We start from the raw sequence: 27,695 nt of genomic DNA, 5'->3' as shown, positions 1-27,695 counted from the left end.
ATTATTTCTATTTTCCACATGAAGAAGTTGAACTCTTGCCTAAGTAAATTGTAGCACAAATCGGAACTATGGTGTTCTAATGTTCAGCCTTCATCATGAGATGAGCCAACCCAGACAATAATGTCGTGTGTGTCTGGATTCCATCTTCCTACTTTGTCAACCTACTTATTTCCTCTTATCTTCCTGTATTGCCCTTAGAGAAAGATAAAGGAAAACCACTGTCTTCTCACACCTGTCGTGCTTGGTTAGTTGGAGGCCATTTGTGTTCCTGGGAAGACCTGAAGGAGAGCAAGATGCAATAAGGTGGGTTAGCAAGCAATGGTGGCAAACGTGTGTAACCACTGGGTTCTGCTCTTCACTCCTTTCCTGGTTTTTTGTAAGCAGACTGGCCAGCTCTGGGAGTCTGGGTGGTGTTTAGGTCTGTGTGGAGTCTGGATCCTGACTTTCCTATGTAAGTCCTCAGAGGTAAGCCCTTGACTGAGGTAGCTTGGCCATCACTAGGAGGTGGTTGATAAATATGTGTGTTGTTTTAAAGACTTGTGCTATGTAATTCTTTGATTCATGTCATGCATGCCCTTTTTATTACAGGGAAAAAAAGATCCCTGAATTGTTTAAATTAATTTTTTACTTGAATTTTTAAGGTCAGTGGGTGTGCCCTATCCATGCTTATTTATTTATTTTTATTGTTGTGCTGGGTAGGGGTACATTGTGGTATTTACAAAGGTTCTTACAATATATCAAATATATTGTACTTGAATTCACCCCTCCACCTTTCTCTTTAAACCACTTCTCCCCCTATCCATCTTTGTCTTTTGCAGAGTCTGATCCTAGCATTTCCATATAGCAGCTTATGTTTACTTGCTGAACAAGCAAGGGGCAGAGTGAAAACATCCCAAATCAAAGTCTGTGCCTTATTCACTGACGCTGGGAAATGGCCTTTCTCTCCTCCAACCAATGGATATTATGGACTGTTTGTGCCTAGTCTGACTTCTGGCTCTTGATTTTGTTTCAGAAAAAGCACAGTCTTGTCTATACATCAGTGTTTGTGCAATCACTTGAACACTTGATCACATTTGCCTTTATTAAGCATGAGAAAAAACTGAGACAGTGGTAGGGTGTGCTAACAGTGGTAAAATTTTATCTCATTGTATGTTTGGCCCTGTAGTTAAGCAAATCAGCTCTGGCCAACTGTGAAGCAAAAGAGCAAGATGTTCTTGTCAAAATTATGCCTATAATACTGAGGTTTCATTAGAGGTGCAAATATGGCACGTTTAGAAAACTTGTTCCCACTCCCTTTAGAATATGCAATTTTTTTTCAGTTCATAAACATTTCAGAAATAAATTATATAATAACTGGCATTATTTGGGAAGATGAGAAATATTTATTATCAAGATCTTTAAATGGTGTTTATTAAACAGTAGTTTAAGAGTTTTTCAAATTATAGAAACTACTTTTTGTGGATGGTGTGACAGAGGTCTGTATCTAATCCTGGCTGGTGGAGACTACGGTGTAGTTAACACTCAGCTACTAACTGGGAGTGGCCCTGGGACAAGTCGCTGGACTGTTCTAGCTTGTTACTCATCTGTACCAAGTGGAATGGATGGTATCTGTCCAGGGCTCTCTTGTCACTCTCAGGTGCAAGTTGAAGAGGGCCCCAGTCACTGACTTGTATGAAGAGCTTCGAATTCCAAAAGGGAACAGGTCTGGAGAGGTGTTCATGGACGAGTGCAAGACAAGCATATTCGGGGCTCTTTTACAAAAATTGGAAACTGAGGCTTGAGATTTTAAGTCTTTACAATTTCTTCTGAAAACGACCGTCAAAAGAGAAAATAAATTGCAACTTATATCCATGTTATCTGATGAAAAAAAATGGCTGTTGGTGTTTTCCTTTTTATCTTCATGTCAGAAAAATTATTTCTGGTGAAGACTTTTCAGACTAGTTTTTACACGTCGGAAGTTGGGTTTCTAGGGCAATTTCCTGGATTACTTGTATAAAAGGAAACTTTTTAAAAGTTCCCAAGCGCAAAGATGCAATTGTGTTTCCAGGCAAAGGGTGGCTGGCAGCATTTCCACGGATGAGCAAAAGTTAATGTTTAACAAGACTTTGTCCAATCGAGTGGTCCTTCCAGTTTCCCATACCCCCGTTCGTACCCCCTACGGGAAATCCTCGAAAGCTGGGACCCGCTTCCGGGCCAGGGTGGCGAAAGCGCTGAGCGCGGAGGCCCCTGCTCTCCCGATCTCCCGGGGGGTCGCCGCGCCCGGGGCGCTCGGGTCCCCAGGTCCCCGCCCCTCTCGGCGTTACTCAGGCCGGGGTGGCGCAGGGCGGAGCCGCGGGCGCAGGTGGGGAGGGGCGGCCCGAGCGCGTCGGTGACACCCGCGGGGGGCGGGGGAGGCGTGGCGGCCGCACCCCGCCCTGGGAAGAAACTGGCCAGGTGTGGCTCCGGCGCCGGGTGCCAGCGGGGAGGAGACTCGCGCCCCCGCCGACCAACACCACCACCCAGCCCCGATCCAGCTCCTCTGCGCCCTCGCCGCCCTCCGAGCCACAGCTCTTCCTCCGGCTCCCGCTCCTGGCCGGTCGCCGATCCCGGGCTCGCTGCGACCGGGCCGGCCGTGGTAGTGGAAAGGACCCTCTAGCCCTTACCCACCCCCACTTCTCGGGTGCCCTCCAACTTTCCTTGAGTCCCCCCACGGTTTCCGCGGCGGCCCGCCTCGGGCCGAGCGCCCGCCGACATGAGCTGCAACGGAGGCTCCCACCCGCGGATCAACACGCTGGGCCGCATGACCCGCGCTGAGTCCGGCCCGGACCTGCGCTACGAGGTGACCTGCGGTGGCGGTGGCGGTGGCGGTGGCGGTGGTGGCGGCGGCGGTGGCACCAGCAGGATGTACTACTCGCGGCGCTACACCGTCAACGACCAAAACTCCGATGGCTACTGGTGGGTACCCGCCTGGGAGCGCGGAGTTCAGGGTCCAGGTGTGGGGTGTCCACCGGCTCCTAGCAGAATCCTAGAGCCTGGCGACAGGGAGGGACCGTTCTCCAGCGGCCAACCAGGAAACCCAGGCCTACCAGGAGAAAAGTGTGTTTGCCCGAGGTCACGAAGCATTTGCTGACTGTGCTGGGAGTGGGATCCAGGTGACGCCCCGTGCGCCTAGTTGACCCGGGTGGGTGCGGGTGCGTACAGGGACAGGGGCGGCTCCTTTCCTGAGCGTGGGACTTGGTTCCACCTTTCTTCCCTCTCGTAATTCTGGGAGGGTGGCCAGAGGGGGCGTCACCCCCGCCCCGATCGGGTCCGCGAGGGGTTCAGAGAGCGGGCTCCGGAGCAGGCGGGGCTCCGGGACCCTTCCCAGTGCCCCGGGGCTGCCATTGCCTTTGTTTGGGCGGGCCGGTGGGAGGTCAGGCGAGGCGGGGCTGTGACCATAAAACCCAGCTTCTCTAACTGCAATCAAAAGTAAAACTGGGAAGGAGTGTAGCCCCAGAGCTGTCCGATGGTCTCCAACTGTCTCATCCCCAATTCATGGTCACCCCAAGACCTCCACCACAAGGACAACCGGGGCTACTCCGCCACCCGCGGGCGTTCATATGGAGGCTGCGCGAATCGGCGGAGAAAGGGTCCTGCCCCGAGAAGGTCCCACTTCTGATTCCCCAGTTCCCCAAATGAAGTTTCTTGGTAGGGGCATCGCTGGGTCCGGGGTAGGAATGTAGCCTGGACAAGTTTGTCATTCCGAAGCCCTGGCCGGCTAGCACACCTGTGGCTCCCCGCCTTTGTTTTCCCCCTTTCAAAAAGTATCTGCTGGACGTCCCCAGTGCTTTTGTCGCGAGGCGCCGGCTCAGGGTCAGCCCTTTGATACGGGGCGCTTTGGAAGGGAGGCCGGAGGGGGATGGCGCCCTGGCCTAGGAGCCCCAGAGAGGCCCACCGGCAAGAGGGCTGGGTCTGCTTCCCTGGATCACCGCGCTAACAGACCGAGGGGGTCACTGGGGTGTGTGTGTTGGCGGGGGGAGGTAAGGGACATTTCCCCTGGACGCTGGCCCGCCTCCATCCCTTCCCCCTGCCCCCTTCCAGCCCCCTTCCAGCCCTTCCCACGTCCGGCCTTTGGGAAGCTGGCCTGAACTCCAGGACGTTATCTGCCCTGCTTTGTGGCCTTAGGCTGAGGAGGCGCCACCTGAATACACTCCAGGGGAGTTTTGTTTTGTAAGCAGTTTTGAAGGCAGGGACTCTGCGAGTTGCAACCTGCTTTCTACTTAGATATATTTATTTCTCGATCATCCTGGTCATTTATTTTCTCTTCTTTCTATTAGCAAAGAATTGCCCCAATCTTGGAGCTCTTGTTTTCTAAACAAAATGTGCCCGGGGAATTCCACGAAAAAAAATGTGCCAAGCGATCTGAATAAAAACTTGTGCTTTTAAGTTTGTTTAAAAAAGTTGCCAGACATTTAAATTTGGAACTATTCTTTCCTGTCTCAGGCATCCAAGATTTGGGAAGTATATTCTTTTAAATGTGTGGATCACACAACTTAAAACCAGGACAGCATATGTAAGGATTCTTTAGTGGTTTTTCTTTTGACATTTTATAAACCAAGTATTTGTTAGTTAATCTTTTATTTAATATGCTTCCACTAGCCTAGATTTCTTTTGTTATTTTTGTGGTGTTGGGGATCAAACCCAGGGCCTTGCACATGCTAGGTATCTACCACTAAGCTACACCCTTAGCCTTTTATCTTTTTTTTTTTTTTTTTTAATTTTTGCTGGGACTGAGGTTTGAACTCAGGGCTTTGTGCTTGCAAAGCAGGCACACTACTGCTTGAGCCACACCTCAGGTCCATTTTGCTCTGGTTATTTTGGAGATGGTGGTCTCGCTAACTATTTGCCCAGGCTGGCCTTGAACCAGGATCCTCTTGATCTCAGCCTCCCAAGTAGCTAGGATTATTGGCATAAGCCATTCCCAGCTGGCAACTTTTATCTTTTAAATTGACAATAACCAGTGCCTATTAATTGAATATTTTACTCCATTGGCTCCTCTTATACATTTTGCAGGGAGGTAAGATTTTAATTCATACATGGGCAAATGAATTGTGTAAAGGTACATGTTTTATCAAGATTCCTCAATGAAACATTTACTTTTGGGAAGCTCAGGTTTTTTCATTGTGTAGAGTTTCTGTCTTCTGTTTTTCCAATAAAAATCCATTTATAAACCCGTCAAGTTTTGCATCCCCCTTGGAAGGGAAAACAAATCAAAAGAAAAATGATTGGAGGAAGGATTTTTTTCATCTGCACAGTGGCTGTCAGGTTCCCAGCCTTGAGTAAGCAGGCTGTCATTCTTTCTGGAGACTCAGGTGATGGAGTTTTCTCCAAGCCTGTCCTGGCCTGTAGTGATGCTGTTGAATATGAAATAGCCCATAATTGCTGATGTCTGTATTTTCAAATAATGGCAGCTGATTGAAGAGTCAGGCTAGGCACCAGTACCTGTTTTTCTGGTGGCCTTGTAGTTTTGTATGGAGGGACCCAGTTGCCCAAGATGTGCAGTTTGTAGAAGTAGGAGGCTCTCTCTGCCCAAGTGAGCCCTGTGCTCTGCCAAGTGAATAATTATTTAAGAAATAAATATTCCTCTCCCCCTCCCCAAAACCCAGTTGTGAAAACTACTGGTTGAATTTAAACTCATTTGTTTCCAAAACTATTGCTTTTCTTCTTCTTTTTTCTTTTTAGTGGGACTGAGGTTTGAACTCAGGGTTTTGTGCTTCCAAAGCAGGTGCTATACCACTTGACCCACACCTTCAGTCCTCAAAACCTGCTACTTTTTTTGGCTGGATTAGATTGGTGATTTTTGAAATGAGTGTATTTAGCCCTGCCTTATGTAAATGCATCTGAGCATGCAGACAGCCCCGGTCTTTTTTCCTTTTCAAATTGACTGAACTATCTCCCCTCTAGCTGTTCTTTCCAGGTATCGGTTAAAGACCTTGTTAGGTCTCATTTACATCTCAACACCCTCGCTTTCCCTCATCACCCCCCTGTCCTGTGTTGGATGAAATCTACTACTTTAACTTTTTCTTGTGTTCAACTTAATAGCTTACCAATATTTTGTAAATTACATGCTTAATAACCTAATTGGTATAGTTTTGAAAGTTTGGAGTTTTCTTGTTTAAGGCATTATATTAATATTGTTTTTAGGGAGGTGTGGCTGAAGCTGTAGAGTGCCTGCTTTACAAGTGTGAAGCCTTGGAGTTCAAACCCCAGTCCCACCAAAGAAAAATAACAATAATAATAATAATAATAATAATAATAATAACGTGTTCAGCTCAAGAAAAATTTCTCTAGTTTTATTCTTGTCATTAAATTACTAACCTGTGGTGAAATTTGTCACTAAAAATAACAGAATCCTACAGTTAGGTCTTCCACCAATCAATGTGTGATTTTGTAGGAGTATTAAAAAGCAAGGTCATAGTCGTTAAGCTCCAAGAATATTTGGTTATCATGTTAATGCTTATTTTTCTCCAGATCTCATGATTTTGAAACCAAAATTGGGGCTGAGGCTGTAGCTCAGCCTTAGTGTGCTTGCCTACCATGTGCCAGAATCTGGGCTCCATCCCTGACACTGCAAAAAAAAAAAAAAAAAAAAAAGCCAGTTTCTTAGCATGAGATAAACAAAAGCATTTGCACTGATTTTAGAGTAGGAAGGGACCACTAAGGATCACCTTCCCTCACCTTGGTTCTGTTGAGTTTTAGACTAGATTAGACTGTGATTAGAAGAGGATAATACCTCAAATTCCATTTTTTCATTAATTCAGCAAGCAATTCCTGAGCATCTGTTGCATGCCTATGTTAAGTGTTGGCAGGAGTCAAGGTGAAAATGCAGATTTGAAAGAAGACAATGGAAGTACTGTGATACAAAAGGGTAGGGCTGGGAGTGTGGTCTAGCATGTGCAAGACCCTGAGTTCTAAGGCCAGCACCACAAATAGAATAAAACAAAACAAAAGGTAATGGGCTTGAGGGGTGTGAGTATCAGGGAGGCACTGGTAAGGCTGATAGAAGAAGTGATATTGAATTCGATTTTGGAGTATTTCAGCTGGTAAAGATGGGTGGGCAGAGAAGAGTCCAAAAGGCCTAAAGAGGGGACTCCTTTTTGAGCATTCATGGTAAATGGGGAAGCACTAAGAAGAAAGGTGGAAGGATGGATTATTGGAAGGCCATGGAGAAGAAGGACTTGTTTGGCAAAAGGGAGCCACAGCAGGTTTTTATTGCAGCCAGTGAGAGTGTCCTCTATTGAAGGAGCAGGGAAATAGGATGGTCATGACCGAGCCTTAGGCTGCTCCTACTAGGATGAGGCAGCTGTGTATAGGGTAAGGCAGTGGGGAGAGGCTGTCAGAAGGAGGTGGCGATAGGAAGCCATTGCCCCACTGCAGGTGGAAGGAATGAAAGTCACACGTGGGAAAGTAGACTCTGCTCAGGTGAAGGAAGAGCTTCAACTAACCTGTAGGTGAGAGGCTAGGGAAAGTCTGAGAACCCAGACTCAGAGCTTGGTGACTGAGAGAATGCAAATAAAATTTTGTGGGGGAAACGATGGCACAGTAAGATTCAGGTGATCTTAATATATGGTAGCTAACATTTCCATAGTTATAAAATCTGGGTAATTGTATGTTTTATAAAAATAGCAGATCTGTGGCTAATAATGGTTCCCGTTACATGTGACAGACATCTAATGATATCTCAGATACATCATGCATGTTGTCTCAAGCCTCATGACCAGTTTCCCAGTTTAGAGATGGGAAGCTGAGGGTAAAATGGTTAAACAGTTTGTCCAAGGTCACACAGCTACTAAGTGGCTGAGCCTGATTTAAATCCAGGATACCACATGACTCGAGAAAAGATCAAACCTCTGTTGCTAGCATTCGTCTTCTCAAACAGTAAAAGCACCTGCCTACCAAGCTCAGGGACCAGTGCTGCCAAAAAGAAAACGAGAAAGATGTTAGAATTCATCTTTTCTACTTGTAAACTCTTTTCTATCTAATATGAGCTTTTACTTCTTTATAATCTGTTGCAGTCACCACTCAGTATTCCTGTGAAATACTTATGTAACCATTAAACTTTTCTTTCATTAGTACTCTTATAGAATTTCCATTCATCTAGAAAATGGTCTTTACATGTTTTAGCACAAAACCCCCCCCCCACCCGATATGATTTTGCATTAAGAGGACTAATTGTTGATTCTGTATTAAGCTGTCCAATTGTTATTTAATGGGACAAAACAGCTTTCAATGGTAACTTTTTTTCTTCTAAATATGGACATGGTTTCCTTGTTGTTCAGGGGATTGAAATGTCCTGGGAAGAGAAAATCTGCTGATGTCCTGATGCCTCAATGCTGACTTTAGGGTGGAGCAAATGAGGGCTTGGGTGTGACTTAGAGAGTCTACCTTGACTCTCAGCTAACCAGTCTTTCCAGATGAGGAGGTTCTAGAAGATTCTAGAAGGAGTGTTTCAATCTGGAGGCCTTGGGTTCTGCCATCCCCCTCCCACCCCCAGCCCTTCTCCTTCTCCCTCCTACTGGACTGGTCCCAGTGGTCCTGACTCTTGAAAACTGGAATTGGTCATAAGTGGTTCTGATGGTGAAGCAACGGCTCCACATACCCTCAAGACAGACAGTGAGCCATTTCTTCAAAGAGACATCCTGGGAGATGCTAGTGCAGTCCAACAATTTACACTTCACCACTAACAATTTGGGCTGGAAGACCACCGTCCTTCAAGACCCCATGAACAACTGCTCTACATTTCATGAAATGTCATGGAGAGCCTCTGCAAACAGATGTAAGGTTTTGCTTGCAAATAAAATTTTGACCCACAAACATACCTTGTTTTACCTGGCATCTTGGGGGTGGGGGAAGAAAAGGAGCTGGCTCTTATGGAAATCAGGCAACTTATAAAGGACTTTTTCAGGGTTCTGTGAAATAAATGTAAGTTTTTGCATAGGGAAATAATTCAAAACAGAACCCTCTCTTTTGGGGTACCATGCCACATTTTGATACATGCGTGCACACTCTTCCCCTCTTTTCCCCCCTCTCATCCCATGCCCAATTCCCTGCACACTGTACTTAAAATTATGGACAAAGGTAAAATTATGGGCAAAAATAAAAACAGAAAAGGGAAATTTCATTATTGTGTCCTAACAGCAGCAGCCACCAAGTGAGGAGTTCACTTCTGCAGTGCCTATGTACTTTTATCCCTGCTAAGCCTTACCTCACTGCAGGAGGTAGGGTCCCACTTGTCACACCAGGCTGGCACCATGAGTGCATGCCACTCCAGATCCCTCAAAAGTGCAGGCTGTATGTACAACCATGCCTGACCTCAAAGTCTTTATGAAGGTAATGTTAAGTAATCAGTTTACCCCTTCCCTGACCCAGTCCACCAAACAGTGCAAAAGAAAGAGAACCACCTAGAAAGGACATGGAGCCCCACAGCTCCTAGGTGGGGACAGAATGAAGGATCAGAGACCCTTTCACTTAGACCTACAGGGAAAAACACTTTTTTTGCTCACTTTTTGGGGTAGGAATGAGGTTGGGAATAGATATGCTCTTGAGTTGAGCTTTTGAAATCAGGGTAAGGAGTGGTAATGTCCTCAGATCAGACATTTAATGACTTTTGTTTTCCTTCTGCTTTACTAAGCCAAACAAACACATATCAATTACCTTCTGTGTGCAAAACCCTGTGTTGTTAGGTGCATGTAAGAGTGGAAGATGACAAGGTATGGGACTTTGTTCTCCAAGAGTGTAGTAGCCAGGTGTGTAAATAGTGAAGTGGGGCAGAGGTGTGATCAGGTGCCTGTGACTTGACATCTCAACTGATGTCTTGGGTGCTTAGGTGAGTCTTGGAGTAAGGTATCATCCTTACCTGAAGAAGTAAACTCAAACAATAAGACCCTTAAGAGAAACTCAAACAATATTGTATATGTGAAAGATGTCTTCAAAATTATGTAAGCCTGTGCTAGAGCAGATGCTTTCCACGTGCAAGACCCTGGGTTCTATCCGTAGCATTGGAAAAAAAATTATAGGGAGCTAAGCAAATAGACCTAAGATCAATATTAATACATTATACAATTATAATTTAACACATATTTACTGAGATTTTCCTAGGCCACAATTTGATGAACCTGAATACAGAGAAATATAAGATGGTTACAGGTACCTCTACAAGACCCTGTGTTGATTGAAGATCAAAAGAAAGGTGAGCTGGGTGCAGGTGGCTCATGTCTGTAATCGTAGCTACTCAGGAGGCAGAGATCATGAGGATCACAGTTGGAAGCCAGTCTGGGTAAATAGGTTGTGAGACCCTATCTTGAAAAAACCCATTATAAGAAAGGGCTGGTGGAGTGGCTCAAGGTGTAGATCCTGAGTTCCAACACTAGTACTGCAGAAAAAAAAAAAAAGAGTGGTAGAATGAGTGGAAAGAAGGAGGAAGGAAAGAGGAATCAAAGAAAGTGTACTCAGGTGGTGTGAGCGTCTAATTACAAGCAAAAATTATTATAAAATTATTTTTGTAAAACAGAGTAAATATTTAAAATATTTTTACCCTGCAATGGTGTACATCCCTCCTCCGAATACTTGTCTTGTATTTTTTCTCCTTTAATATCTGGCAACAAATGTAAACTAATGCCTTAGGACAGCTAACTTCAGAGTCTTTTTTTTTTTTTAAGAAAAGATTGTCATTTGAACATAGTGAGCTAAAACACAGCTCTATAATATTGTTTACATGTTCACGTGGCCCATTTTTGGATTAAAATCCAGAACCGAGCTACGTTCCCAACCCAAAACTTTTTAATTCTTCAAAAATTGTTTTATCTTCAAACTCAAAAAGACAAGTGACTCATACTACAAAGAACCTGCCTGCACAAACATGTTTTTTAGTTCCTTCTAAAACTTGTTTAAACAAGTCATGGTTCCAAGTTTTTGTATAAAGATCCCTTCATCAGCAGCTATGAAAAAAACAAGTTTTGGGTTGGGAATGTAGCTTCGTGGTAAAGTGCTTGCCTAGCATTTGCAAGGCCAGGGTTAGACACCCAGCACTGCAAAACAAACAAGCACCAAAAGAAAAACTTCTAATGATGAATTTTTTTCAAAGACAGCTGTTAATTTTAGCTTAGAACTCAATATTCTTTTGATCGATATGACCCAAGTGAGTTTTTTTCTTTTTTTCCCCATAAAAACCTATGACGTCATCCATCTTCAGTGCTTCTTTTGAAATGGGACTTAAAATGGAAAGTTGATGCATGTTACTTAAATTTCTAACATGGTTTTAAATCTTCCTACTTATGACACCCATTTGTAGAGTTACTGAAATTTCTTTGAAGCTAGGGATTTTTAAAACATACTTGTCAAGTGATTTATTTAAAAGTTACTTTTCACACATGATAGAATGTTGCACTTTCCCAACAAACTCTACATGAATGAAAACTGGGTTACCTAAAATAGAGTTATGGAATGAATGAGCTAATGAAAGCTTAGCTCTGACCCAGCCCAGCAGATAAGAAAACTGAAGTTTGGAAAACTTTCATCATTAAAAAACACCTGAAATTATGTGTCCAGTAAGAACGTGATCTGACTTACAAGTGCTCAATTGCACACTTCTTAAAAATGTATGTGCTCCTTGAAGCGAGCTCTCAAGATCAGAAGGAGAGGGATCCCAGCTGCATGCAAGGCAGGTGACTGTGTGACATGGGACTGACCAGTGAGTCAAAATCCTTTCTGTACCTCCTCCTTGATTTAAGCACAGCCAGGTCTGTGGATTCTTCATTGGGCTAAACCAAGCTTACTGAAATGTCGAGGTGGATTCTATTTTCCTGTCACTAAACCTCAGTTGGCTTGAGTCTGTCTTTTGTGATGGACCGGCCAGTTGCCAGGTGCACACCTGGCTGCCTTTCTCACCACGCTATTTCCAAAGGGTTTCTTGACCACACCCCAGATTGATATGGGATTCTTACAGATTAAAGACAGGATAAGTAAGTCTTGCTTTAAGGACAGAAGCGAGTTCTGGAACTAAACAATTTAGAAGTTTTAAATACCTTTTATTATAATATTGTTGTACTTGTTATATTTTATTATTATTATTGACCTCTTACTGTGCCTAATTTATAAATGAAGGTTTATCATAGGTATGTGTGTAAAGGAAAAAACATAATGCATATAGAGTTCGGTACCTGTGACATTTCCATTGGGGGTCTTGGAACATATCCCTTGGATAAGGGAGAAATATTGTGTAAGGTGAAATTTTGTTCATGAGATTACACTTTTCTGTACATTTCTGGATGATACATAAATAGCAATACCAAAGGTTCTTGGTTTCATCATTCCAATATTTTAGCTTTTCTTTTCACCCTTAAAGAAATTAGATTTCTGTGCATTCCTCTTCCCCATATAGTTGCTAATCTATTTACTAAAAAGCAAGGCCAAATGCATAAGAGTTCAGTCCTATCAAGGTCACGTTGGCTGAACATATGCAAGTCCCTTAGTAAGCACTGAGAAGTTTTAGTATTAGCAGTATATAGAGTTCTCTAGTTTTGAAAAGTCTAGATAGTGTGGGTGAGGGGAAGAGGATAATGTGTCTTTTCCTTGTAGAAATGCCAGCTGATCTCTAGAAGTAGGAGTGTCTTTTAAAACTAGGAGGGATATTTTTTTAAAAATGGAGAAACCCCACTGATGTTTTAATCCTGCATTTAATTGCTTCACCTCCCTTCTTCCCATGCAGCTTATGACCAAGTGTCATGGAACTGCTCTAGTAGTGAAGAAAAAAGAAGCTGGGGAGTTAATATTTTGTTGTCAGGTGAATTCCATCTCATAAACTAACCTAAAACATGTATGTGCACTTTAGATACACTTATTCACAATTGGCTTTGAGCTTCCTGCATCTCTCTGTCTGTCTCTCAGTCTGTGTTGAGATATTGGTAGTGGAACCCAGGGTCTCATGCATGGTAATCATACACTCTACAATTGAGCTACATTCCTAACCTTTTCCTTTTTCTGAAATGCATTTTTATTTTGGCATAGTTTTAACTTTGCAGAAGTGTTGCCAGGACAGTACAAAGTTCTTGTATATGACTTTCCTGGCTTCCCTTAACTTCCTGTCTTACAGCTCAGTTTATGATAGTTTTTACAGTGGTACACCTTCTTCAATCATTTAAGAAACTCTGACTTTCCATTGTGCTAAGAGAGATAACCCTTTCATTTATATGCTTGGGACTAGCATTCTTTGTGGGAATCCTGCTCTCACTCAGCTTGCTGAACAGTTTCCAAATGTTTCAGAAGAAAGGTGCTCCGATTCTTGTTTTTTCAATAAAGAAAACAAATTTAGGACTGGAGACATGGTTCAAATGGTACAATGCTTGCTACCTGAGTAGTCCCAAGTACTACAAAACAAAACAAAACAAACACCCAAACAACAGCAAAAACTCAAGTATAATTGCCCAGGACCGACTTCCTTCCTTCCTTCCTTCCTTCCTTCTTTTCTTTCTTTCCTTTCTTTTATACACACAGGGTCTCACTATGTTGCCAGGCTGATATGGAACTCCTGGGCTAGAGCCATCCTTCTGCCTCAGCCTCCAGAAAGGCCTTCCTAGTTTCTTATTCCTCTGAGTTCTAAATGAGGTTTCTGTATTTGAAATTTTTTCCCTTGTCTCTTGAGTTTCTTTCCTCTACTTTCTAAAAGGTACATTCTAGAAAGTGTTCTAAGGCAGCTGGAATTCTGCACAAGTTAGGACAATGGGTGTGATCTTGTCTATGTCTCAGAAGCTTGAGAAATGTGCCAGGTTCCCTGTGTACTTGTGAGGGGAAGACACTGGTTGTATTCATGGGGGAGCAGGGGGGAGGCTGTCCTGGTTGTGATAGGTGGAAAGCTCAGGGAGTTTTTTTGCCTGGGGCTGCCTGGAGGAGCTGGTATCATCCCTTGGGAGTGGTTCCCAGGGAGGGCTGGGCTCCTCACCCACATTCAGCGAGTGCTGGCTTGTTGGGGAGCCTGGCTTGCAGGGAGGGACCCCAAAGCAGGCAGGAAAAGAAAGTGCTTTCCTATGTTGTGATGATGCATACTCAGACGCTGTGGGAGAAGTTCCCACATTCTTGTGGTCCTGCCCCATCTGGGCATAATACAGCCATTATTTTTCAACCCCTTTTTTTCCCTTTGTTGCTGGGGATGAAACCCAGAGCCTTCTACATTCTAGATGAGTATTCTACCTCTGAGCATCCTCAGGCGAAGCCTTTTTTTTTAAAGCAGTGAAATTATAGTGAAATTATTTTACACACACACACACACACACACACACACACACACACACACACACAGAGAAAGTTCAGTTTGTCAAAGGCATCAAACAGAGAGAAGGAGGCAGAAGCTGGCCCTGGCTGAAGGACCATGTGTTTCTGAAGCCCAGTGAAGAAGCTTGGCATTCTTGCAGCCCATTCAGGAGGCCTTTTCACACACATTAAAACAATACTTTGATGTGCTTTAAATCTAAACTATAGTAGGAAATGCTGCAGCATGCAAATTAAAAAGCAAGACTTTTATTAGCCCTTGCTCTGTTAATGGATTCATTTACATTGTGGAGCAAATTAAGCTTCTGGAATCTCTTTAAAATATGGACGGTACAATATTCCTCTTTAACACCACTGTTGTTTAAGGTTTATGTTACAAATCTTCCAGAAAAGTGCCTCCTTTGAAATGTATGTAGTGAGCCTCATTGTAGAGAAAAATATTTATTCAAATAACATCTTGACAGAAAGGGCCTGTTTTTGCATTAAAGATATTAAACTTTCCTTCACCTTCCTCATGTTGTGATTTCTTTACCATTACTGTCTTTTGCTGTGATTACAGAAAATACTTTTGTAGAATTAGCTTTTCTCTTGTCTCCTACTTTTTCCTCTATCAGACTTGCTGATGACATCTTTCCATTTGTGCCTGACACTGTCAGGTGTTCCCATAGAGGTACAGTGGTGCTGGGGGCATGACATGATTGCTGTGGGATGAAGAAGGAGGGTTGATAGACTGAGATAGCTTTGTGCCAGCACTGGAAAAAAATTGCAGGGAAGGACATTATTGGGTAAAATCTGACCAAGTTCTGCAGGTTAGAAAATAGTATTTTTTTTTTTGAGAGTTTATTTTGTCCTTTATTTTTTTTCTTTTATTATTCATATGTGCATACAAGGCTTGGGTCATTTCTCCCCCCTGCCCCCACCCCCTCCCTTACCACCCATTCCGCCCCCTCCCTCTCCCCCCACCCCCTCAATACCCAGCAGAAACTATTTTGCCCTTATTTCTAATTTTGTTGTAGAGAGAGTATAAGCAATAATAGGAAGGAACAAGGGTTTTTGCTGGTTGAGATAAGGATAGCTATACAGGGCATTGACTCACATTGATTTCCTGTGCGTGTGTGTTACCTTCTAGGTTAATTCTTTTTGATCTCTCCTTTTCTCTAGTTCCTGGTCCCCTTTTCCTATTGGCCTCAGTTGCTTTTAAGGTATCTGCTTTAGTTTCTCTGCGTTAAGGGCAACAAATGCTAGCTAGTTTTTTAGGTGTCTTACCTATCCTCACCCCTCCTTTGTGTGCTAAAGCTTTTATCATGTGCTCATAGTCCAATCCCATTGTTGTGTTTGCCCTTGATCTAATGTCCGCATATGAGGGAGAACATACGATTTTGTTTAAAATTTTGGTACTGTAATTTTACAAGTGAATGTCTTTATTCTTGGGAAATTTAAGTAGAATATTTGAGGGTAAAAGGGAATGATTATTAAATAAATCAGACAAAATAAATACACAGATATGGAGAAGGGGAAAAGAAAATACAGCAAAATGTTAACAGTTGGGGAGTCGGTGAAGAGCCTCACAGCAGTGCTTTTGTTGTGTTACTGTAACTTTCCTGAAAGTTTCAAATTATTTCACCATTCGAAACAAAGCTATTTTAGGTCTGATTTTCTTGTGTTTGCCTCCTCAGTCAAACGGGCACCATGTCCAGGCACCAGAACCAGAACACCATCCAGGAGCTCCTGCAGAACTGCTCAGACTGTCTGATGCGAGCTGAGCTCATTGTGCAGCCTGTAAGCTTTCTTTGCTCTTGTTGCTTCTCCCAAGGTCTCCCCCCTCCACCTGCTGCAAATGGGTTTCTGGTGAACTTTGACTCTCCTGGTTCCCACCTGTACATCCCTATTCTCTGACCTCTTTCACACACTTAGTGATTAAAAATAGTCTTTTTCAGAACAGAGGAGAGAGGAATATTGTCTGAGACTGTTTTCTATTGCTGGTAGCACATGGTATCATAGACTGGGTAAATTCTAAAGAAAAGAGGTTTATTTTGGTTCTTGATTTTGGCCCAAGGATGAGGGGCCACATCTGGTGATGGCCTTTTGATTGGTGGAGTCCTGAGGCAGCAAGGACATCACCAGGCAAAGACAAGGAATGCACAAGAGACCTAGCCAAACTGGCTTTTATAGCAGATCCACTTTGATTGTAACCTATTAACCTATTCATCCATTAATCACATGCATGGATTAATCACTTAATAGTTCATAATAGGGATTAAATTTAAACACGAGTTTCAAAGGGAACAAACCATGTTTAAACCATAGCAGTGTGTATCTTATTTGAGATGTTGATTTAACAGTGGGAACAAGTTTTCAAATATGGTTCTGGCACCAAATGTTTACATTACAGATTGCTACCCTTTTGGAATTACTATTCCAAAACCTGTTAAATATTTTCCTAGAAATATCCAGTGTATCCATCACTGGTTTGGGATGGGTTGGTCATAGGCATTGTTGATTTAATAAAATTTTTTTTTTCAGGGAAAGTGACTATCTTGGGAAAATAATTCTACTAGAGAAAACATAAGGATAGGAAAAAATAAGCAATTGAAAACTGAGGGAAAATGGTAGCATTTGTGAGACCCTTATGTTTCTTAAGATAATGGAGGTATTTTAGGTCATTGAATTGGGATTAGAAATGGTAGATTCCGTGGTACTTGAGCTTCCGTGGCACTCGCATTTGCTCTGCGCTTGCTTAAAACAGACTAGGGAATGCTGGGGAAGTGACCACCTTTTCTATCCTTTCCTGGATGATTGCATCTTTTTAGCAAAGGAATTAAGTTCCAGTGTCCCCACTGCCGACATTAATGTTGAGCTTACATCTGGAATCTTTCACATCACAAACCACTTCTGTTAAATAATCTATATCTGAAACGGATTTTAATCAAGCAAATTTATGGGTTCTTCTATCTGAAGGATATCTTTGTGTTCTAATTTATTTATTTGGATATTGTATGGATTCTTGTTCCAAGGCTAGCCTGGGCTACGTAGTGAGACCCTGTCTCCAAAAAAGAAAAAAAATATATCTTTGCTTTAGTCCATTTAAAAAGGTATTTGAGATCAGCAAACTAGTTTGTTTTGGGTTCTTGTTGTTTCAAGCATACCCCTCAAAAATGTTCCTCCAGGTGCCTGGATTCCTTGACATAAAGCAAAACAGGAGGCCCAGTGACTTCACGCTGAGCATCCATACCGCTGGGACATCATTGGTAGTGACTCTGATACACTGAAATTTATATGTCATCATGTCCTCAGCTGGTTTCTATTGACATGCACCGAAGTGCTGTAAAAACACGCTCAGGAAGTAGTATTGCAGTTGCTAACATTTCTGTGGAAAGAAAATGAGGTTTTTCACTTGGCTGAAGCCAAATAAAAGCAGCAAATGTAAAATTCTAGAACAAACTCCCAGTGGCACAGAAACAGTAGGTTTCTATTTAAAGAAAAACAGAATTTATTTACTTGGAAATCATTATAGACTCACAAGAAGTTGCAACAATAGTGCAGTGGGTCTTGTGCACCCAGCTTCCCCCACTGTGACATCTTACAATATGTCATCAATACCAGGGCGTGGATTGGCCTGATACAGTTCATCAAGCCTCAGATTTCTTTTAAAGACCAAAAAATTTATTTTCCTGCAGGGAAAGCTCAGTTGGTGTGTAAAAGACCCTATCTGGTTAAAGGTTACTGTGTTTTTACCACAGTGAAATTCACATTCATTGAAAGCTCAGTGTAAATGTGAAAGATTGCCATTTAACATAAAGGAAGATGAACGTACTATAAATATACTTTTTTTAATTTATTTTTTGCCATACTAGGGTTTGAACTCAGGGCTTCACACTTGCTAGGCAAGCGCTCTACCACGTGAGCCATGTCCCCAGCCCTTTTTTCGCTTTACATATTTTTCTAATAGAATCGCAAGTGTTTTGCCCAACTTGGCCTTGGACCATGATCCTCCTACCTACACCTCCCATCTAGTTGTGATCACAGGTATGCACCACCAAGCCCAGCTTGTTGGTTGAGATGGGGGGGGGTCTTCTTAACTTTTTGCTCAGGGTGAACTCCTAAGAAGTTGGAATTATAGGTATGAGCCACCATGCCTGGCCTATATAAATATGCCTTAAAAAAATCAAGTGAGAATTTATAAGACAGTTCACACATTTTTGTTCATGCTTCTGTTTGCTTATCTCAAATTAGATTATTTTCAGTTAGCAATCTTTTGCAGTTCTACGGTGGGGCGGGGAGCTTACAGTGTTTATGTTTATACTAGAAGGCTCTGCTTTCATTCCTGCAGGTGAAGCTTTTCTTTCCAGTCATGTGTTTTCCTTTGCATGCATTCTTTCTCTTAGGAACTGAAATATGGAGATGGAATCCAGCTGGCTCGGAGTAGAGAACTGGATGAGTGCTTTGCCCAGGCCAATGATCAGATGGAGATCACTGACAGCTTGATCCGGGAGATGCGGCAGATGGGCCAGCCCTGTGATGCTTACCAGAAAAGGTCAGGCAGGCCTCAAGAAGAGTGTCACTCATGCTGTGCCTTAGTCCTGTGACCCGCCTCTTTGTCTGGAGGAAGCACGTGTTCCCGAGGGAAACCTCCGTTGCTTGGAGTTTTGCAGCTTCCTGCATCTCTAATACAAATAATATCTTCATCTTCTGTTGAGCACAAAGCTGCCTCAAGAATTAAACAGACCTGTCCAAGAGAGTGTGGCCATTCAACAACCCCTGTTCTCATTTCCAGAGTTCATTGTGAGGAGGCCTGGCACAGTATCTCCCCCCCACCGCCCATAGTATGAGGTTTGAACTCAGAGCCTTGCCATGTTGGGTAAGGGCTCTACTTGAGGCATGCCCCAGTTCTTTTTGCTTTAGTTATTTTTCAGATAGGGTCTCAATTTTTTGTCCAGGGCCAGTCTTGGACTGTGATCCTCCTAATCTTTGCCTCCCAAGTAGCTGAGATTATAGGTGTGAGCCATGTTGCCCAGCCAGCATCTGACTTATTCTTAGTTTTCTGAATATAAAAGTGAGACTCTTGGAGTTGGAAGTGAAGCCTCCAAAGCAGAAATGTGCGGTCTGAATTTTCTCTTGTGCTGCTGAGGCCCAAGGTACTAGGAAAACCCCTGGGATGAAAACTCAGGAGAAAGCCAAAGATGCTGTTACCAGGTTAGGCAAAGGTGGTGACACTTCCATGGTGTTCCTGGCTTTGAGCATCTTCCCAGGACTCAGGTTTTGCTGTGATCAAGTTTCAAGTCATGGGGTGATGAAAAATTCATCAAATAAAACATTGTGGCCTACAGGAGACATGGACCCAAAGGAAATCCAGGAAAGGAGACATTTGCCCCCAATGTGTTCTCACAGGCTATTTTCCTGCGATGACGTCCTTGTTTTCTTTTCCTTTCAGACTGCTCCAGCTCCAGGAGCAAATGCGGGCACTTTATAAAGCCATCAGTGTCCCTCGGGTCCGCAGGGCCAGCTCCAAGGGAGGTGGAGGATACACATGTCAGAGCGGCTCTGGGTGGGACGAGTTCACCAAACGCCTCACCAGTGAATGTTTGGGGTGGATGAGGCAGCAAAGGGTAAGCAGCCCCCAAGTGGACAAATGTTGGGTCTTAGATCCCCTCCCCCCGCCAAACCTGTTGTGCCAAGATGTATAGAGCGTCAGGGACTCAGCCCCAGTGTTCTGGTCACCAGCAGCGTTCTGGACCTCTGCGGGCAGCAGTCACTTGCTGTTCGTGGTTCTGCTTGAGGGGTAACTGACCTCATCTTCCTTAAAAAGAAAGAAGGAACATTGTGATGGTTCATTTTACACTGTCAGCCAATGGGAGGAGCTGGAAACAGCCAAGCTGGATATTCTGGTTTGGGCTCATTGGTCAATTGTTAGGTTGTGCAAGCCTCATGTCACTAGTGTGGGGGTGAAATAAAATAATGGCACCAGAAGTATGTGCTGATCCTTTCCCTAGAACGGGAGTTTCTGCAAGGTATTTTTCAATGCTAATTATTGTTTTGTTGTTTTATGTAGTAATTATGCCCTTTAATGAACAGGTGGCTGTAGAAATATGCCATAATCATGTAGATGGGAATTTTATAATGGAAACCTACTAATGAACTGTCAAGGTGGCTGTGTTGGAATGATATGTTTTGGAGAGGTTGTTATGCAATGTGGTCTGGATTGTAAGAAAGCATGATTAGTTGTTGTTGGACCAAGTTCTAAAATTTCTCAGTCACTTAAGAGTTTCACTATGCTGCCCAGGTGGGTCTCAAACTGGTGGGCTCAAATGATCCTCCCAAATCAGCCTCCCCGATAGCTGGGACCACAGAAAAGGGCACTGTGCTCAGCCTTTTGAGATTTTGGGATATATTCTTTCCTAAGTGGTGAGTGCTTTTGTCACTATTTATTCACTCATTCATTTATTTAAGATAGAGTTTCATTGTATGTAGCTCGGGCTTGTCTTGAATTTGTAATCCTCCTGCCTTAGCCTCCTCAGTGCTGAGATTATAGGTATGCGCCACCTCACCTGCTTTTGTTTCTCCAATAGAGAAAAGTTAGTGATCATCCAAGAAACTTAAATATAAACCTATGTGCATGTTTTCAGATTCCCTTCAAATCTTTGAACACATAGTTCTTGAGGGTTTACATGTATTAGTACCATACCAGGAACTGAGGGCTTGAAAATTATGGTCCACAGGCCTGAAAATGACTTTTGTAGAAAACAAGATACATCCCAAATGTCAAATCATTCTCATGGGACAGCTATAATAAGTTCTTGCTTAAGAGTGGGGAGGGGGTGGCACTCCAGTCCTATATCTATGGAAGGAAAATTTGAATTCATGGGGCTTGAACTATACCTTAACGATCTGTGATAGTAGGCAAAATAACCTTTGAACCAAATTAATTTTGAAACAACATATTCGCTGATGTGTCCTAAGACAATATGATAGTTACATAGAATGACAGCTCATGGTTGGTCATTTTCTGTAGCGCCACACCCGAGAGGCTAAGGCAGGAGGACTGGGATTTCAAGGCCAGCCTGAGCTACATAGCAAAGTCCAGGCTAGCAAGACTTTCAAAAAAAAAAAAAGCTAGGCATGGCTTGTGCATGCCTGTTGTGGGGGCAGGAGGATGGTTGAGTTTGAGGCCAGACTGGACATAGTGAGGACTTTGGATATAGCTTAGTGGTACAGCAGGTGCTTAGCATGCAATAAGGCCCCTGGGTTCTATCCCCAGTACACCCTACTCCCTCCAAAAAAAGGCATTATCTCATAGACTCAGGGTTGTTTGTTTTTGATTTTTTTTTTTGGGTAGGGGGGGTAGGACTGGGGTTTGAATTCAGGGTTATGTGTTTGCAAAGCAGGCACTACCACTTGAGCCACACCTGCAGTTCATTTTTCTCTGGTTAGTTTGGAGATGGGGGAGGGGAGGGTCTCAAAAACTATTTGCCCAGGCTGGCCTTGAACTTTAAGCCTCCTGATCTCAGACTCCAGAGTAGCTAGGATTACAGGTTTGAGCCACTGGTGCCTGGCTAGCCTCAGTGTTAGGTCATTTTCTATTAGAGATCCATTGGTGAGCAATGCTGTTTGAGATTACGCAGGCAACCCTCATGCTTTCCAACAAACCAGAAACTGTTAGATTATTCCTCCAGGTTTTCTGGGGATTCTGTTTGGCCTTTTCTCTCTTGTCCTCCTTCCCCATGCATAGCTTGCATTTTTCACTCGCTCCCAGGAGACCCAGCAAGCCCTCTGCTGATAAGGGAGTTCTTTCCCCAGCAGCACAGTCAGCAGGCAGTCGCTCATCTCCCATGCCAGGTTTTTGTTTTGTTTCCCTGATTTGTGTTTCTCCTGATGGACGAGTCAGATACAATGCACTTGGCTGGTAATGAGCAGTGTGAGCTGCAGCCCGGTCATCTCACCGACTTTCCGTGTACACGAACCTGCTGATTCCTTTTTTAAAGCTGGAGCAGTTTCAGGAGACAGAGGTCAAAGTCCCGGTAACCTTGAGTTATCTGACTGTGGAACGGCTCCACTTTCTGAATCCTTGCCAAGTGCACTAGAACATGGATGTGGCTTAGAACAATTGCATTCTGTTCTTGCTGTTGTCCACGCTGAAATGTTTGCCCTTGGCGTGTCAGACAGATGATAAAGTTGGTTTGGAAATTCACACATACTCATGCAAAAGAAGGATGAGATAATGGACTTCCCCAGAATGCAACTGTATTTGGCTGTTATCATGCAGTGTTCTTAAATTTGAGATGCAAGTAACAAATCTAGCCAGATTGCATTTGTTTTAAAGCTGACAGATCCACAATCTTTATATTGCCAACATTAATTGAAATTAAGATCTTGTATGTATAATAGCTTCTCTCTCAAATGGGCTCTAGGGAGTTTTGCATGGATGGTAAATTCTGGACTTCTAAGCCAATTCTGTTAATTGAAACAGTTTAGGGCTGAGGTGTAACTGAGTGGTAGAGAGCTTGTCCAGCAAGTGCAAAGCTGTGAGTTCACTGCAAAAATAAAGCATAATTTAAAGAAATAAATAATGACAGATACTTTCTGGTTAGCTGTTTAGCTTGGGAAGCAGTACACAATTGTGCTTCATCAATGATTTTTAATGCACATTTAAAAAATGATTGAATAGCGGGGTGCTGGTGGCTCACATCTGTAATCCCAGCTACTTGGGAGGCTGAGCTTGTGAGGACTATGGCCCAAGGCCAGCCCAGACAAATAGTTTGCAAGACACTCCCCTCCATCTCCAAAATAACCAGAGCAAAATGGACTGGATGTATGGCTCAAGCAGTAGAGCCCCTGCTTTGCAAGTGTGAAGCCTCTGAGTTCAAACCCCAGTCCCACCAAAAAAATTTAATAGAGCATCATTATAGCATACATACACTAATCTCTATTTACACACATGTGCCATATGTACATTTGTTTTCTTCAGAAGACATGATCTAGGTTTCATGGAGCCCGCTGAATGTCTTCCCCAGCCCATGTTCAAATGGGGCTAACTAGTTGAGGGATGTATGTGGCAATTTTCATTAGCTGTTTGGGAATCTTGACCTTCTGACTTCAAACATACTTCATATGTACATCTTCAGTTCAGTTTCCCGCCCTCGACAGTGTGTCTCCCCATACTGTCCAGGCTGGTCTTAAACTCCTGAGCTCAAGTGATACTTTCACCTCAGCCTCCTGTGCTGTCTGTCTTTAGTTTTATCTGAAGCAGAGCTATTTATGGCCCCTGAAATTTTGACTCTTGATGCTGTAGAGAAGTGAGTCAGTTGCAGACAATGAAGGGCACGTCCCTGTCTCTTTCTGTTCTCTATCAGGCGGAGATGGACATGATGGCCTGGGGTGTGGACCTGGCCTCGGTGGAGCAGCACATAAACAGCCACAGGAGTATCCACAATGCCATCGGAGACTACCGCTGGCAGCTGGACAAAATCAAAGCCGACCTGGTACTTTTCAGTTTCATTGTAGTCTTCAAAAAGGGTTCTAAAGGATTGTGAAATTGTCTGTCTCAGTGTGAAACACAGGCTATTATTTCTCCCCAAGAGACTGGGAATTTTAAAAAATTCCATGTCATAAAGTGGAAGTGGAATCAGATCTATTGGACCCTGAAGAGGAGGTGAACCACAGGTTAGGGGCACATGGGCACTCTTTAGTTTGCAGTTTTTAACTAAGTGATTTGGGAGGCGGTAGAAAGTCCATTTTTGCGGAAAACAGAGTATCACTAATAAATAGGGAAAATGAGACCATCGTATAGTTAGCGTTGTTGGTCAGTTGTTCCCTGCTTGGTAATTAAAACATGTCTACAGCAGGAAATCTTGTTTCATCCTGACACCTGTCCTTTGGTGAAATTAAGTGAGGCTAGAGAAGGACACAACGTAAGGCATTATCTGATCTTAAGTTTTGGGTTTCCCCCAAATCTCTGCACATATGAATCACTTATTTTCAGTGAGACTCAAGCTAGTCATCCTTACTTCTTCTGGCTTTTTTTTTGGCCTTACTTTTGTCTACTTGAGTGGAAAACTGATCAAGTTTCTCCCTCATTTCTCTAAGACCTAGGGAATCCTAGATATTTAAGTGACAGTGATCAGGGCTTTACTTTTTGGACACTACCAGGCCAGTGATGGGTTGCTTCAAACAACCTGGGAAAAGGTCCTGGTGAGTAAAAGACTTCCTAGAGCAAATACTTCTTTCTACTGAGGGATCTGAGCCCAGTATCTTTTCTTTTTTTTTCATTTTTCTTTTATTATTCATATGTGCATACAAGGCTTGGTTCATTTCTCCCCCTTGCCCCCACCCCCTCCCTTACCACCCACTCCACCCCCTCCCTCCTACCCCCCCCAATACCCAGCAGAAACTATTTTGCCCTTATTTCTAATTTTGTTGTAGAGAGAGTATAAGCAATAATAGGAAGGAACAAGGGTTTTTGCTGGTTGAGATAAGGATAGCTATACAGGGCATTGACTCACATTGATTTCCTGTGCATGGGTGTTACCTTCTAGGTTAATTCTTTTTGATCTAACCTTTTCTCTAGTACCTGTTCCCCTTTTCCTATTGGCCTCAGTTGCTTTAAGGTATCTGCTTTAGTTTCTCTGCGTTAAGGGCAACAAATGCTAGCTAGTTTTTTAGGTGTCTTACCTATCCTCACCCCTTCCCTGTGTGCTCTCGCTTTTATCATGTGCTCATAGTCCAATCCCCTTGTTGTGTTTGCCCTTGATCTAATGTCCACATATGAGGGAGAACATACAATTTTTGGTCTTTTGGGCCAGGCTAACCTCACTCAGAATGATGTTCTCCAATTCCATCCATTTACCAGCGAATGATAACATTTCGTTCTTCTTCATGGCTGCATAAAATTCCATTGTGTATAGATACCACATTTTCTTAATCCATTCGTCAGTGCTGGGGCATCTTGGCTGTTTCCATAACTTGATGAGCCCAGTATCTTACACAAAGAAGGCTTAGAAGGGCTGCTCTTTTTATACAAGTCCACAAGGGAGAATTACATAATTACTTGCTTTTTGTTGTCTTCTAGCGAGAGAAATCTGCAATCTACCAGTTGGAGGAGGAATATGAAAACCTGCTGGTAAGCTGATTTATTCCAAAGTGCATGTGGTTGTTTTTTTAAATTCAGTTCAGCTCCCGAGCACCTCCTGGGGATGAGGCACCTGCTTGGTGTCACACATAAGATCCTGGAAATGTATTTACCTTTGTGCCACTGAATCACAGATTCTAATTTTGTTGCTACTGCTGATTTCCCTTTGGAAGTGAATTTTAAAAGGTTCATCCTTTAAAACAAAACAAAAGAAACCCCCAGGGTCTCCCTGTGTAGTAGAGGTTGGCTTTGAACGTTCTATGTAGGCTAGGACAGTCTTGAACTCTCTGTTCTCTTGCCTCAGCCTCCCAAGTACTGGGATTACAGGTGTGCACCATAATGGCCCGCACACTGTTCTATTTTCAAGTTAAGTGTCACATTAGTGGTACATTAATAGCAATTAAAGCAAGAAAGCTTTGGAACTTTTGAATTACAGCCTTTTGAAGAAATATAAGCAAAAAGAAAATGTATTTTCTTTGGCTAGGCTTGCCAGATCACCATCACCATCTATGACAGATTCTGTATCAATTACTTGATTCATAAGCAGAGATTTCCGTTCTTCTACCTATTTATGTTACCTTATTTCCACCTTTTCAATATTTCATTATTGGCAGTGATACTTTTTAAATAATGTTGCTACTGGTGACAACAGTTTACCTCTTCGGACTGTGATAAAACTGAGGACATTTTAAATTTGGGGTTAGGATCAAAGCCCAGGACCCTGGGGTAGGGGAAGGGTCCTAATCACTCTAGAGCCTGGCTTTCCAGGGTAAGGTTTGTACAATTGGCTGGGCTTTTTTTTTTTCTTTCTTTTTTATATGTGTCTCCCTCCACCCCCAAATATCTGCACCTAAGCTCATTGCAGGCAAGTTGGAAAAGAACTGCATTTGAAAGAAAATAAATAAATAAGTAAATTTGGGGTTAGGGGAGGAGAGGATAGGAAAAGTTTGATTAACCTATGAGTTTATTTTTTCCTTTATTGTCTAAAACTATTAAACCCAAACATCATTATCTGAGTCAAAACCCTTTGGTGGGGGGGGATAAAGGTGGCCTGCCTAGCAAGTTCAAGGCCCTGAGTTCAAGCCCCAGTACAAAAACTCTTTGGGGGTCATGGATGCAGCTCAATATAGAGCACTTGCCTAGCATGAGAGAAGCCCTGTGTTTGATCCCTAAGATCCTTTGGGATTAAGCTGTTTGACTCTAAAGTTGCCATCTTAAATCATAAATTTGGACATGTCCTTTTCCCATACCAGCTGGTCAGTGAATGCACGAGGTTAATAGATATTACCTGTTCTCAGAATTGTTTTGGTTAGGGAATTGTATAAAAATGAAGTCTGAGGAGAGCACTGTTCATCTTGTTATTCTAATGCTGCTTTTGAACTTGCCCTGCAGAAAGCATCCTTTGAGAGGATGGATCACCTGCGACAGCTACAGAGCATCATCCAGGCCACATCCCGGGAGATCATGTGGATCAATGACTGTGAGGAGGAGGAGCTGCTGTATGACTGGAGCGACAAGAACACCAACATCGCGCAGAAACAGGAGGCTTTCTCTGTAAGCTGCCCCAATAGTTTTAGGCATTTGCTTTCAGCCTGTTGCTTTGGGAGTTTTGAGGTGGGGAAGCCACTTGTAATTCAGAAAAACATTCCTTTATGAAAGTTGTTGAGTGATGTAATGGGCAGTTGTTCCCTCTGCCTCCCCTCCCCTCCTCTCTTGTCTTCTTTTTTTTTCTTTTTTAAAAGAAGGTCTCCCTCTACTGTCCAGGTTTGGACTCCTGGGTTCAAGCAATCCTATCTCAAGCCTCTAGAGTATCTTGGACTTTAGGCGTGCACCCCAGGCTGGTCTATATAACTTTTTCCCCCCAGTACATTGTTTAATATCCCAGAAGACAGTGATTCACTAGGTAGGGTGAGAATTACTTCATTCAGATGACCTAGAGTGGGAGTAGAACTGTATAAATACAGTAGATTAAAACCTGGAATAGGAATTAAGTATGCCAAGCATGTATAGTTCAAAAATCTGAAATCCAAAATGCTCTAAAATTTGAAACTTTGTCAGTATTGACATGATACCTAAGTGGAAAAGTCTACACTTGACCTTATGTGACAGGTTGCAGTCAAAACACAGGTGCACCAAAAATATTGAATAAAGTTACCTTCAGGATCTGTCCATAAAAAATATAAATGAATCTTGTGTTGTTTAAACTTGTATCCCTTTCTCAAGATATCTCATCTTAGAGATGCAAGTAGTCCAAAATCCAAAACACTTCTGGTCTCAAGTATGCATTCACTTA

The 27,695-nt window shown here is 43.0% G+C and overlaps 1 protein-coding gene across 3 annotated transcripts in view; it reads left to right on the top strand.

Moving 5' to 3' along the window:
- The first annotated feature begins 280 nt into the window (after nucleotides 1–280).
- Nucleotides 281–27,695, top strand: part of Dsp (desmoplakin) — a 48,847-nt gene continuing 21,432 nt past the window's right edge. Inside the window, exons 1-7 of one of the 3 annotated variants that reach the window (XM_074082930.1) lie at nucleotides 281–303; nucleotides 15,957–16,059; nucleotides 18,666–18,814; nucleotides 19,712–19,886; nucleotides 23,628–23,756; nucleotides 25,343–25,393; nucleotides 26,795–26,956. In XM_074082930.1, coding sequence (XP_073939031.1) covers nucleotides 15,970–16,059; nucleotides 18,666–18,814; nucleotides 19,712–19,886; nucleotides 23,628–23,756; nucleotides 25,343–25,393; nucleotides 26,795–26,956 — 756 coding nt within the window. In that variant the 5' untranslated portion in view covers nucleotides 281–303; nucleotides 15,957–15,969. Of the gene's footprint in view, nucleotides 304–2,440; nucleotides 2,935–15,956; nucleotides 16,060–18,665; nucleotides 18,815–19,711; nucleotides 19,887–23,627; nucleotides 23,757–25,342; nucleotides 25,394–26,794; nucleotides 26,957–27,695 lie in introns of those variants that run through there. The other 2 variants (XM_074082929.1, XM_074082931.1) reach the window with 2 other exon arrangements.

The sequence above is a fragment of the Castor canadensis genome, chromosome 8 (genome assembly GCF_047511655.1).
Source record: "Castor canadensis chromosome 8, mCasCan1.hap1v2, whole genome shotgun sequence".
Classification (NCBI taxonomy): Eukaryota; Metazoa; Chordata; class Mammalia; order Rodentia; family Castoridae; genus Castor; species Castor canadensis.
This window is presented reverse-complemented; position numbering and strand designations above follow the sequence as displayed.